The 13,146-nt window shown below is 53.2% G+C and overlaps 1 protein-coding gene across 4 annotated transcripts in view; it reads right to left on the reverse strand.

Annotated features, from left to right (window-relative positions):
- Positions 1-13,146, reverse strand: part of KSR2 (kinase suppressor of ras 2) — an 88,187-nt gene that overhangs the window by 64,513 nt on the left and 10,528 nt on the right. For all 4 annotated transcript variants that reach the window (XM_065033865.1, XM_065033863.1, XM_065033866.1 and 1 more), the window contains exon 4: positions 6,877-7,384. In XM_065033865.1, coding sequence (XP_064889937.1) covers positions 6,877-7,384 — 508 coding nt within the window. The remainder of the gene's footprint in view (positions 1-6,876; positions 7,385-13,146) is intronic.

Genomic DNA, 13,146 nt, shown 5'->3' on the forward strand with positions numbered 1-13,146 from the left:
AGAGCCTGGCTCCATCGGAGCCACTTCCACAGGGGTTCAGCCCTGGGGTGTCCCTTGTTTGCACCCTGATGAGCGGGTTTCTCCAACCCCGGGTGACACAACCTCAGGCAGGCCGGCCAGCTCCAGGGTTTTTTTTCCCAGAATCACCGAACAGTTTGGGTTGTAGGGCCCTCCCCAGCTCCCCCAGTGCCACCCCTGCCATGAGCAGGGACATCTTCACCAGCTCAGGTTGCTCAGAGCCCCGTCCAGCCTGGCCTGGGATGTCTCCAGGGATGGTTCAGCCACCACCTCTCTGGCCAACCTGGGCCAGGCTCTCACCACCCTCAGGGCAACAATTTCTTCCTCATGTCTAATTGAATCTCCCTCCTTTAGCTTAAAACCATTGTCCCTTGTCCTATCACAACAGGCCCTGCTCAAAAGTCTGTCCCCATCTTTCTTATCGGCCTCTTTTAAGTCCAGAAGGGCCGCACTAAGGTCTCTCCGGAGCTTCTCTTCTCCAGCTGAACACCCTAGCTCTCTCATCCTGTCCTCCCAGCAGAGGAATGCATGTGCTGAAGATCACAGAGCTTTCCATCAGTGTAAGACCCCAGTTCCCAGCCACCATCACCTCCATGCTTGCAAAACCCATCTAAGAAAAGGGATGTGATCAGCTCGAGCACCCTCCTACACCACTTGCGTTAACACAAGGATTGCAGCTCACAGAACAGCCCAAGCACCTGTGAACACACCCAGACCTGGTTTTAGGAGATAATTCTCAAAAAATTACACCACTGGAGGGAAAAGTATGGACTGCCCACGGCTGGAAAGCCCTGAGGAGAAGGTTAATTACACTAATTACAGCTCTGCAAACCTTTCTGATCAGAAGAGACTCGGGGCAATTTCTCTCTGTGGCTGCCTGTGGATCAGAGGATGCTGATGCATGGTGGGCTGTTGAATTGACAGAGAAGCCAGAGCAGCCTCATGGCTTTTTGGGAAGCCTGCCCTCCCTGCCTTGTTGGTTTTCATTTTGTTATTGCAAAGGAAGCCACCAGAGCGCTTGGCGAACCCATCACCTGCTTGGCAAACCCATCACCTGCTTGGCCAACCCATCACCTGCTCAGGCACTGGGCTGGCCACAGCAGTGGGTCAGTGTGGGCTTACAGGATGGTGATGGAAGGTGCTCACCAACCTCTTGGGCCACAAAGAAGAGGACAGAGGAGCTGCCTCGTGTCTTTCCTGTAAAGCTACAGCTGGACGAGAGCAATGAGAAGAGCTCATGCACGTCCCCCTGCTTGTATCAAGACCAACAGTGGCCAATCCATCTCCTGGTCACCACTGTGCGATGCTGCCCTTGCCTTGCCCTTCCTTCCCACGTGGACGCCATGGAGGCAGCACATCAGGCAGAGGTGCCGGCAGCAGAAGAGCTCTGCCACCTCTCACCCGCCGCCCCGAGCCGTTAATCCTTATCTAAATTCATCAGCACGCTCTCTGCTTCCAAAGTGGCGCAAGGAGGCTCAACTTCTCATTAAAGGACACGGTGAGAAGTTTCTCCTCCAAGCATGTTAAAGCTCCTGCTCCTCTTGATGGAATACCACAGCAGTAATTAACATTAATGACATACCTAAGGAGAACCGCAGCCCAGAGCAGTGGGATAATTGCAGCAGAGAGCCAGTTTGTTACGGAGGCAACCCATCACTGTCAAGACACGGCATGCAGCCCATACTTTGAGAGAAACGGGGACAATCCAGGACCTGCGCAAAACTCCACAGTCCTGACTCACCACCAAAGGCACCGAGATTAATCGGAAAGATTATTTGGAAGCGCAGAGGGAGATACTGTTCGTTTTGCTCTCCAAATCCCCACACTTCAATGCTCTCCCCCTTGCAGAAGGACCAGGTTGCTCTCTGTGTTTTCAGCCACCGTACAGGACAAATAACACAACTCTGCAGATGGATTATTTGCACACGTTGGTAGTGTCCTGCTGCATCCACCTGCTCTACAAACATCAATCTCTTGCTGATCCCCAATGCCAAGAGCCCACCTGCCTTTCCAAGCCTGGGAAATGTCAGACACGCCAGACACAAGAGCCACCTCGACGCCACTCTTTCAAATCCGGCCCATGCGGAATATCAGATAATTGATCTACCTGGTAGGAGCATTGATTGGAATTGATACAAGGGAAAACATCGTTATCATAAAGGTTGCAGAGCAGAATAAATGATCACTCAGTAACATTTAAGACCAGCTTAGATTATTAACTCTGATGGACACCCTAGCCACAGGCTGCTCGGTGTGGCGGGGACAACGGAGGAGACCTGTGGTCCTACATTTCTGCAAGTCTATGATTCATTCACTATTCCACTGCCTAGATGCCCCAAGTAGGATCCTACACTAGACTTCGTCAAGTGTCGCAGGTGATAACCCTGTTCTCAGGGGTTTCTCTGTTACATGGGATGGAAAAAACTCCACAACAGAGAAAGTATCAAGTTCAAGTTGTTTCAGAGTTGGAAATAAGGAAAAAGGAAAAGGAGAAAATGGCTACGTGCCCTATCGCCAGATCAGATGTGAGCTTCACCTCTGACTTCATCCATCCAGGATATCCTCATCTGATTTTGAAAAACAGCACTGAAAAACAACCTCAACAAGGTCAAAGGCAAGGAAGGTGAAGCTTTGGATAACCAGACCTTTCCCCCACAACACCTAACCCTATCTGCATCCATGCCTTGAATGCAATTGTAACGATATGGGATAAGGAGATTTCAGCAAGAATTTACCCAAAATAAAGCTGCCTTGAGCTGGAGGAGCCTCCTCCCAGCCCAGACCTGACCTAGGCACACCACAAAACCTCTACTTCACATCAGCCCTTGGGAGATTTCAGCATTTCCTCGGGGCTCAGCTCCCTCAGGTCACGCTGCCTTAATTCACCATCACCACACTCTGATCCTCCCTCCCCAGCTGCTTGCCGGTGGTTATTCCCTGAAGGTCGTGGAGTTCATGAATTTGGCCAAACGCTGGAGAGGCCAAAAAGGAATCACAACTGGGAAGTGGATGAGGTTTTGGGCTCCACTCCCCGTCATGTGAGTCTAAGGATGAAGACCACCCAACCAAGGACACCCCAAGGCAGGTCTTGCTTCTGGAAAACTATTTCATACACACCCTCCCAAGGGTTAACCCAGAGTTGAGCTCCCTCTTAACTAGCTTGACTTTTGTTCCCCAACTAATGTATTTTTAAGACCTCTCACGTAGAGTTTGTTTTTTTTTCCTGACTTCTTGCTGATGAATAATCATTAACTACCCATGAAAGATTCAAATGGCCCGTGGAATTCATGAGGTATTAAATGGGCATTGTATTATCAGCCACTCTAAATGTTTTGTTTCCGTTTCAGGACCATTCATGAGATGTTTATGGACTGGGGATTTATGGAAGCCAGGGGATCTTTTTAGGAGTAATGTTCCGTACCCCAGAGTTACGGTCAGCAGCTGGAGGCTCCGTGCAGGAAATTCTGAGCCTGTAAGTTCAAAAAATTTAACTCCTGCTTCAGAAGGTCTTGGCGTACAAAAAACAATGGATTATACCCTAGAAATAAGCTCCAAAACACAAAACGCAAGCAAACTTATGAGCTGTCATCAAGAGCCAAGTGGTAGACGGTCACCTTGCTTGCCCCAGTCACTACTACTGCTCCCCTAAATATATGATGGTGTTTTATTTTTGTGCCTGCACTGAGATGGGAAAAATATGTGGGGGCAGCCCTGTAGCACCCCAGCATCTTCCCTCCATCAATCCTGACCCACAGCTCATGGGGAGAGAGGTTTTTTGCTTTTGCCAAGGGCATCCCTGGCTCCGCAGAGCACATTCCACCCATCCGGAGATGGGACACTTCAGGCAAGGAGATAAATCAGCCCAAGGGACACCACAATGGGGAGATTCTGAATGGGTCCCACTACAGAGCAGTCTGCAAAGAGGCAGTATGGGGGTAAATCTCGAACCAAAAATTGACCCAGGAGATGCCAGCCAGCACTTGGTGTCCCCAGTGGTGTCCCCAAACTATTGGCTCTGGGATGTGATATAGGGAACAGAAAGTTACAACTCAGAGCAAACCAAGAGCCCCCTGGCACAGCTAAAACCAAAAGGGGATGATCGGAGAAGGCTTGAAATCATTTTTCAGGGATGAGCATCATTCCATGTTTGAGTTTAAGAGGAACGCTCCCTCCTGCAGAGAGCACAGGGGACTCGGACACTGCAGAAGTTACAACACTAAAAAAAAACTAAAACAAACCCTACAATACATGAATATTGCATGGACATGGCCATAAAATAAGAATTAGCTGAAAACAGCCCCCAAAAGCCACTTTTTCTCCGTGCCAGGCAGAGGATTTGCCACCTCATCCAGGCTGATAAACAGCTAAAACTTCAACACACCTCTGTTAGAAAGAGAGGAAAAAAGAAGAAGCTGCCTCTTTAATGTACTAATTACTATCCCGAAACACTAATGGGATTAGCAAGCAGGATTTATTGGTTGCCTCCTGAAAAATCATTAAGTGCCATTAGAGAAAATTAACCTCCCCGGTTCTCAGAGCGGCTTTCGGGAGCCTGGATCCTTCTGCATCGGCATGATGAACCCTGGTAGGGCGCTAGCACAACAGAGCTCTGTTTAATCGGCTCTTTCTTTTCTCTATTAATTCACTAACCATGAATTAAAGTTGCCCAGCACTGCTGGAATGGAGAGAACCAGAGATGCTGGGCAAACTGGATGTGATCGGGCAGGGACTGAAGGAAGGCAGAGGGCGATGGAGGAAGAGGGAACGTGACTGTCCACGCAAACCCTGTTTGTGATTTCCTTCCCCCTCCTTCCCTGCTCATTCCCCTTGCAGGAAAGTCAAGGCGTCCTGTCCCCGGAATCACTGGCCAAAGGGTTTTCTGGATTCGGGTCCAGATACCCATGTCCAAACCTCATCCCGGTGTCAGGGTGACCTGGAACATGGGATGACCACATTGGGGATCAAATGTCTTGAGGGAACCACAGGTGGGCTTTGCCCTCAGCGAGACGTGCTCCATAAGCTGTGGATCCAGCTTGGATCAGCTGCTGAAAGGCAAATAAAAGAGCGAGAGGAGCCGGGCTGCTTGTTTTGCTCCTGCAGATGTGGTGACGCTCGCTGGGGATGGACCAAAGTAAATACGACTTTCCGCAGCACAAGGCGGGGGGAGCCTTAGAGGAAACATCGTCCAGCTGAAATAAATTCATTTCCAAAAGCTGAAAACCTTTAGAGAGTGAAAGCTCCCAGCCCAAGGGAGAAGAACAACCACCCTTGGTTCATGTAACAACTGCAGCTCCGCCACTGCCGCAGCATTGGGGACACAAGGGGGAAACCAGTGACACTGTGGTGCTGTGGCCACGGATACCTCTGCCACCCAAAACCCCCTCTGGTCCCCTCCTGCCCAAACAGGGGGACACCAGGGTCGGGCAGTCAGGAGCACCCGGTGCAAGCAGTGAGTTTAACCCTTCATGTGCCCCAGCTGGAGGTGCCGGAGCATCACGGGGCTGGGCAGGAGGGTCTGTGCCACGGTACCCAGCGGTCCCCTCCTCCCACCACATTCCTCAGGAAACTCTGCCTGGGCTCCTGGCATGACCTGATCTCTTAAGAACCCCAAACTTGAGGACAAGCAGTGCAGGTTGTCCTGGGGGTGCTGTTTTGGGACTCTGGCACAGACCAGCCGTGCTCCATCCCGATGCATCCTTGGGAAGAGATGATGCCCCAAAGTGGCCACAGTCCCCTCTGCCACCGCCCGCCAAGGCAGCAGAAGGGTTTTCTGAGCACGGCCACCAAAAGGACCCAGAGAAGGGGGAGAAGAAGCATTTTGTTGCCGGGATCCTGTTCCCTGCACAGCAGCAGCCTCTGCCGGCACCACAGCTGCAGAGCAAGAGCAACAAGAAGGAGCCGAGGCACAACCGGGGACTGAAAAACCTTCTGCAAACAGCAGCAGAGATGAAAAAGATACTGGGGAGGTCTGCAGAACATTAAGTGTTTTGGCCCTAAGGCTTCATATATCTATACATCCGTATTTCAGCCGAAAGATGATTCTTTCCTACTCACTCTTGCATGCACTCACACCCACACACAGCTCTTATCACAGAACAGTTTGTGTTGAAGGGCCCTTCCCAGCTCCCCCAGTGCCCCCCCTGCCATGACAGGGACATCTTCACCAGCTCAGGTTGATCAGAGCCCCGTCCAGCCTGGCCTGGGATGTCTCCAGGGATGGTTCAGCCACCACCTCTCTGGCCAACCTGGGCCAGGCTCTCACCACCCTCAGGGCAACAATTTCTTCCTCATGTCTAATCTGAATCTCCCCACTCCCAGTTTAAAACCATCACCCCTTGTCCTGTCACAACAGGCCCTGCTGAAAAGTCTGTCCCCATCTTTCTTATCAGCCCCTTTTAAGTCCAGAAAGGCCACACTAAGATCTCCCTGGAGCTTCTCTTCTCCAGCTGAACACCCCAGCTCTCTCAGCCTGTCCCCCAGCAGAGCTGTTCCAGCCTCGGATCATTCCTGTGGCTCCTCTGGGTTGCACATCCCCATTCTCCAGCTGCAAAATCCCAGCACCCAGCCCACCTGTGCCACAATCCAGCAGGTGGGGGCTTTGCCATCAGCAGCTCCGGAGCCCCTCAGTGCTCCCCACCCACCCCACACTCCCAAAATGAGGTCCCAGGGCTGCAAAGTACACACCACCCCAGCAGCATCCCTGCTGCCTGCTAGAGCCGCAAAGGGCTTTGCTACCTCAAAGATCAAAAAAAAATCAACATGGCACCCCAAAATACAGGGATCAAAGCACTTTTCCAAAGGAGCTGGGACGGGGTTCATCACCCCACCACGCACTGGTATTCTGGGGCACCCACTTACTTGGGGGTGTGCGCCTCATCCACACGGTGACCCAGCTGGAACTCGTGGGACTTGCTGCGGTGCAGCGCGGTGAAGCCGGGGATGAGGTGGATCAGTTTTCGTGACGAGGGCGGTGGCGTCCCAGGAGGCTTCAGTTTATTCCTCCGTCGTACCGGCGGCGTGCCGGGGGGTGTCATCGTAGTCACGATGTTGGGGGTACGCGGAGGGGTGTGGGCGGCGTGTCGCTGGCGCGGGGAGGGTGGCAGGGAGCGGTGGCCAGACTCCACGGGCGGGCACAGTCCTGGGTGGCCCTCCACGGTCAGCCGGTCCACATGGGTGTACATGGGTCCGTGGGACGAGCCTGCGTGGCAGTGGTGCTGTCCCCCGCACTTGGGCTGGAGCCTGGGGCTCTGCGAGGGGTGCATCCTGCCCCATGGCGCCGGCTCCACCTGGCACCCAGGGCTGTTCTCCTTCCCCGGCTCCGCCGTGGGCCACTGGATGATCCAGTCCTGCTTGGAGAGGCTCCCACCTGTGACAGAGGACACAGACACAGCCATATGGTGTGGCAGAAGATACATGATGCCCACCCAGCACTGCAGCCCCATCTGAAATGCCAGCAAGGAGCTTCTCGGCGTTATAGAATCATAGAATCATTTTGGTTGGAAAAGACCGTCAAGATCACCGAGTCCAACCATAACCCACCCCTGGCACTGCCCCATGTCCTGAGAACTTCATGTCCTTCTGTCCAACCCTCCAGGGATGGTGACTCCAGCACTGCCCTGGGCAGCCTGTTCCAATGCCCCACAGCCCTTTGGGGAAGAAGTTGTTCCCCACATCCAACCTCAGCCTCCCCTGGCGCAACTTGAGGCCGTTTCCTCTGCTCCTGGCGCTTGTTCCTGGGGAGCAGAGCCCGACCCCCCTGGCTCCAAGCTCCTTTCAGGCAGTTCAGAGATCAGAAGGTCTCCCCTCAGCTCCTGTTCTCCAGCTGAACCCCCAGGTCCCTCAGCCGCTCCCATCACACTTGTGCTCCAGCCCCTCACCAGCTCCGTTCCCTTCTCTCAACTCGCTCCAGCACCTCAAGCTCTTTCTTGGCTTGAGGGGCCCAGAACTGCCCCCAGGGTTGGCGGTTTGGCCTCCCCAGGGCCCAGCACAGGGACGGTCGCTGCCCTGGGCCTGCTGGCCACACCAGTGCTGGTACCAGCCAGGATGCTGGTGGCCTTTCGGCCACATGCTGGCTCACATTCAGCCGCTGTCACCAACACCCCCAGGTCCTTCCCCACCCAGCAGTTCATGCACGTGCAAAGCCAAGCGAGTGCTTTGCCAGGTGCATGAAGGCGAGGGGCTGTAATTAAGCAGGACTCCACTTCTAATTATCCATCTCCACCACTAAAGGGCTTTCAGCAGCAACTTCAGAGCACCCAAGTGATGGACCCAATTCCAGGTCCCTTCACCGACTCCTTTTGATCGCCTCCACTAAGAATAACGACATAAAATCGTAATATCTTTATTGTTGAAAGCCTCCCCCATCCCTTTTTTGACTATTAATTGCTTGGCCTCTTCTCTTCCTCAGCCTTTTCAAGGAGGATGTTTTATTTCAAGCTCCAAATGAAAAGCAAAGGAGGAAAGGGCTTTGTAAATGAAAGCTGTAGGATTGGATTGAGGGGAAAAAAAAGATCGGTGTAAAGAGAGACAAGGAGTTGTCTTTAATCATTCTCCCAAAACAGAAAATACAAATAAAATTAAAAGTTTAAAAAAATATATAAAAAGCAATTAAAAATAGCAAGTCCTGTCCAACTGCTTTTAGAGCTGTTTCTCGGCTGCCACAAAATGCCCTTCAGGCCAGCAAGAAGCTCAGAAAAAGTGAACGCCCTTCCTCATGTTTTAATTAATTAAGGAAAAAGGTCCTGCTGCAGGAAAGCCTCTCCTGGCTGAAGCCACCAGGATGTTGCTGCGTCCCCAAAGGCACCGCACAAGTCCCCTCCCTCCCAAAACAGCCCAGCCCAAGCAGGGACACGGCAGGTGACAGATTGGAGCGTGCCTCTGGGTGTCATCCCCACCCCAAAACACAGCTCTGCATGGGGACGTGTCACCTCCAGCAAGGCCGCCCCATCTGCAGGAGGTGACAGGGCAGGGGCGCAGCCCGGTGCTGGGACATCTGGTGCCACCCGTCCCCAAGGCCAGCGCAGCTGGTGGCACCCGGTGTCACACACTGGTCTGAGGGGACAGGCAGAGGTGACAGGGGACAATGCCACAAATTAAACCCTCCCACAAGCCACTGACCCCTCCGGTTAATTAACCCGCACCCGGGGATTTGCAAATCAACACGCACGTATGCAAATCAAGGCACTCCCCATTGGTTGCTCGGCGCGCATAGATTTACATAACTCAAAGCTGCCCGGATGCTGTGGGGCCGGTAGCATCCCTGTGCTCCCACCCCTGCAGTAATTAGCGGGAGTTAACGAAGAAGAGCCAAGGCTGCTGCCCACGACGGCTGTTGCCACATCCCCATTGACACTGGGCTGAGAGTGCACCAGAGAGCAAAAATAACCCATCCTGGGGCCGGGGGTGCGTCAGGGCTAAAAATACCCCGGAGAAGCTACAGAAATGTATTTTCAACAGGCGGCTGCAGGTAGCGGGCGCTCCGCTTGGTGAGATACACTTCAACCGGGAACGCGTTTGAAAGGAAAGAAAACACCCAAAAAACCCCAAGCTCTTCTTTCTGCAAAGAGCATTAAACGCTTTTGTATGCCGGTCCCTCCCAGGGCTCTCCGGGTGCTGCCGCTTCACCAGAGCCAATTCCCAGCTGGAAAAGCATAGGAAGATCTTGCACAGCAGCAAAGTCCCCTTTGCGTGGTTCTCCCCAAGCTCCCCCTGCCCCGACGGCGCTGCGAGGCTGCCTGTTCGCTCCTAAAAGCCTATTTGTTTTGTTTAGCTATCAATTATTAATTGCATGTTGCTACAAGCATCACTGCCCCTCCGAGCCCAGGAGCCACCTCTGCGCTCCCGGCTGCACAAAGGGGAGATGCTCCCCTTGGCCCAGTTTGGTTGTATTAATCCCCCCAGTGCTGCCTCCCCGCTCAGCTCAGCCTCCATCACCCCACTGTATTTTATTTTCAACTACTCCATTAAAATCAACAAGCAAACCAGCTCCTGGGAGAAGGAGAAGAGCGCCCGCCATCAGGATGCAGCTCGTAGATTGAAAGATGCGGAGTGATGGGAAAACGTCACCAGAAAAACTGGTTTTCCCCCCTGTTCCAAAAGGCGAATAACAAGTTTTGCTTTGATTTCCTAAAACAAACTGGATGGGGTCACCGGTCACTGGGAGGGACCGACTCTGCAAACCTTTATACTAGTGCAACTTCTAAATTTGCACCAAATGAGGATGCTCTCCACTCTTATTTTTGGTTTGTCATCACCCTGCATGAGCCCGTGCTGTCCCCGAGCCCCCGCAGCCCCCCAGGGCCAGGACGACTCATAAATATTCAGCTCCAGATCCTTTTTCTCCCGCAGGACAGCTAATAACCTCCCGCATAACTCACTAGTCACACGCCATCAACTCCTCAATCCACAGCGGCCCCGCTCAGCTCTTACTTAATATTAAATTAATCCCACTTCGAGTTCCAAACTGACACCTTGGCTGCTAATAAAATACTGCTGCCAAGTGTGAGGTTTCGCAGCCCAGAAAAATCCAATACAGACTTGTTAACACAATAAAGCAGGGGTTTAATAGGACGTTGCCACTAGATTTGATAAATATAATATGGTTTTGGTTTATAAGATGCTCCAGGGCTTGCCCTGAATGCTCCGTTTGGGAAGGGGTTTCTTCCCCACCATCAAACCTCCTTCCTGGTAAAATTCATCACCATTTAAGCAATGAAATAGCATCTTGCTTCCTCCCCAGCCCCCACACGCAGGCAGAATTGGCCTGGGAAATCAGATGTCTCTAATTAACAACTCAATAAATAAAGATTGATGGAAAAGGTTAATACTGTACCTCATTCCTGCTTTATTAATACTAATCTTGGCTTCTAGAAATCGACCGCTATTGCACTCGTGAAGAAATTACATGATGTTTTAAAGAGGCAGCAACTTGCTCATTAATTATGTTTTCGGACTCGGACCATCTCTTCGTTTGTTATAAAGGAGATAAAATGGAAATAAAAAGCCACATCCATCGCAGCGTGGTACAGCTGGGGTTCCTTCTGGAGGGAAGGACAACGCAATGGACAACCCAACGGACAACCCAACGGACAACCCAACGGACAACCCAACGGACAACCCAACGGACAACCCAACGGACCCGAGGTCCCAGCACCGCATCCCGAGGGAGCATCGCTGCCATCCCAGGATGCTCCTCAGCACCCAGCCAGCTCCTCGGGGTGGTATGAACCTCCTGGACCCACCACCCAGGTGGAACGTGGCTCCTGGGGGCTGCAAGGATAAAGGCAACAAAACCAGTGGGTAATTCCAAAAACCCTCAATGAAGGGTTGGTGGTGTGCCCGATGGAGCCACAGGGGACAAGGGGACATGGAGGGGACACACACCAGACTCGATGTGAGTCAGGTCAGCTCTCAAAGCCCATGTAGACCTTCCTTGTCCAAGCTTGCAAGGATGGCAAGGCTGGTGGTTGGTCACTGAGATGTGGAGCCAACCAGCAGCTCAGGGGATGGGGGGATGGGGGACAGCATTGCCTTAGCACACCCCAGATGGGAGAGCTCCAGCCCCACCACTGCTCAGTCCCACCTGTCCCCAACACACAGAAGGACATTGCCAACATATCCAAAACACTGTTCTGCCATTTCCTCATCCCCAAACCCCACCAAAACAGCCCATCTGGACCATGGTGCCTTTCAGGTCATCTGTTCCCACTCCTCAACCGCAGCTGAGTGCAGCCAACAAGCATCTCGTCCTGACCCAGAGGTAGCACTGCTGGTGTCCCCCCCACTGCGCTCCCCCTCCCAGGGGACAAAAAGGGAGAGAACTGCTGAGATGTGGCCGTTTGACCTGGGAAAGCCTCTGCCAAGCAGGGAACCACCAGCACAGAGGCAGGGAACAAGGGGACCAGCTGCCAGCCTGAGTAGAGCTTTCTGCACCCAAACCACCTGGAAATTCAGGGGGATTTGGTCTTCTCCACTGCCCGGGGAGCTCCTGAATCCCTCTGGCCTGGCAGGGGCTCTGTGGTGCCCCAAGCTGGCTCTCCCCTGTCCCCAAGGTCTGTGCCATCCATCAGATGATGTGCTCAAGGGTTTCTCCAGCAGCACACACGGACAGTGCTGGCACAGCAGGGACATGTGCCAGTTGGCAACACCGGGGACTGTTGCACTGCAGAGCCTGAGTATCCAGCCCCAGTGGAGCAGGAACAGCCACTGCAGCATCTCTGCAATGCCAGAGGGACAAAACAGCAGCCTCTGCCACACAGTCCAGCCCACAGCCCCCCAGGAGCAACATGGTGATGGATGGAATGAGATGGAGCGCTGGGTAAGGCAAACGCACACAGCGCCCGATAGCAGCAAACTCCCCCCCACAGGGACCCAATGGGCCACCGAGTCCTATCCCGCAGGAGGGCTGGCAGCCCCATCACCTGCCTCATTAAAAACCAAATCGAGCAGCGAGCATCCTGCATCACCCCCCGGTACTCCCCCATCTCTGCCAGCCAGAAACCACCGGAGGAACAGATGATGTTACAGCATCTTCACTGCAGCTGCTGAGCCAACGGCTCATGTGGATTTTTCCAAAGCACAAATCCCACTGGGGTGCAGGGAATTCCCTCGGTCGAGTGAGCAGAGGGCTGGGGGGGATCCAGGGGCCGGGCTGAGTCAACACAACCAGGAAAGCAGCATTTGTTTAGAACTGGCTTTAAAAGTCAAAGGTGTTTAAACAAAGAGCAGGTCGAGAGCCTTCCCTGGGCTCCAGAGGAAGCAGCGCCGCCCTTCCTCAAATAGCGGAGAAACTTAGCGAAAATGCCAAAGGGAAGGAGGGCAGGAGCACAGGCGGGAGCTGGATTTAGGGAGTTAAAGAGCATGGGGTGTCGTGCTCTGCGGGAAATGTCAAGTGGGGTTCAGTTGCGCCCCTTTGCTGCTGCATCCAGCCTGGCAGCTGCACACAGTGGTGGGGACCCTCTGCCACCAGCTGCCATCACCACGCCGTGTCGCACTGTGTCACACCATGGGGAAGCCCAGAGAAACGACAGTGACCACAATGGGTGGATGGGGATGAGACCCCCTGCACCCACGGTGGGAGACTGGGACCCCTCTGCCTGATCCATAGCACATCAAGCAACAGTAATGCAG

This window comes from Columba livia, chromosome 17 (genome assembly GCF_036013475.1).
Source record: "Columba livia isolate bColLiv1 breed racing homer chromosome 17, bColLiv1.pat.W.v2, whole genome shotgun sequence".
Lineage (NCBI taxonomy): Eukaryota > Metazoa > Chordata > Aves > Columbiformes > Columbidae > Columba > Columba livia.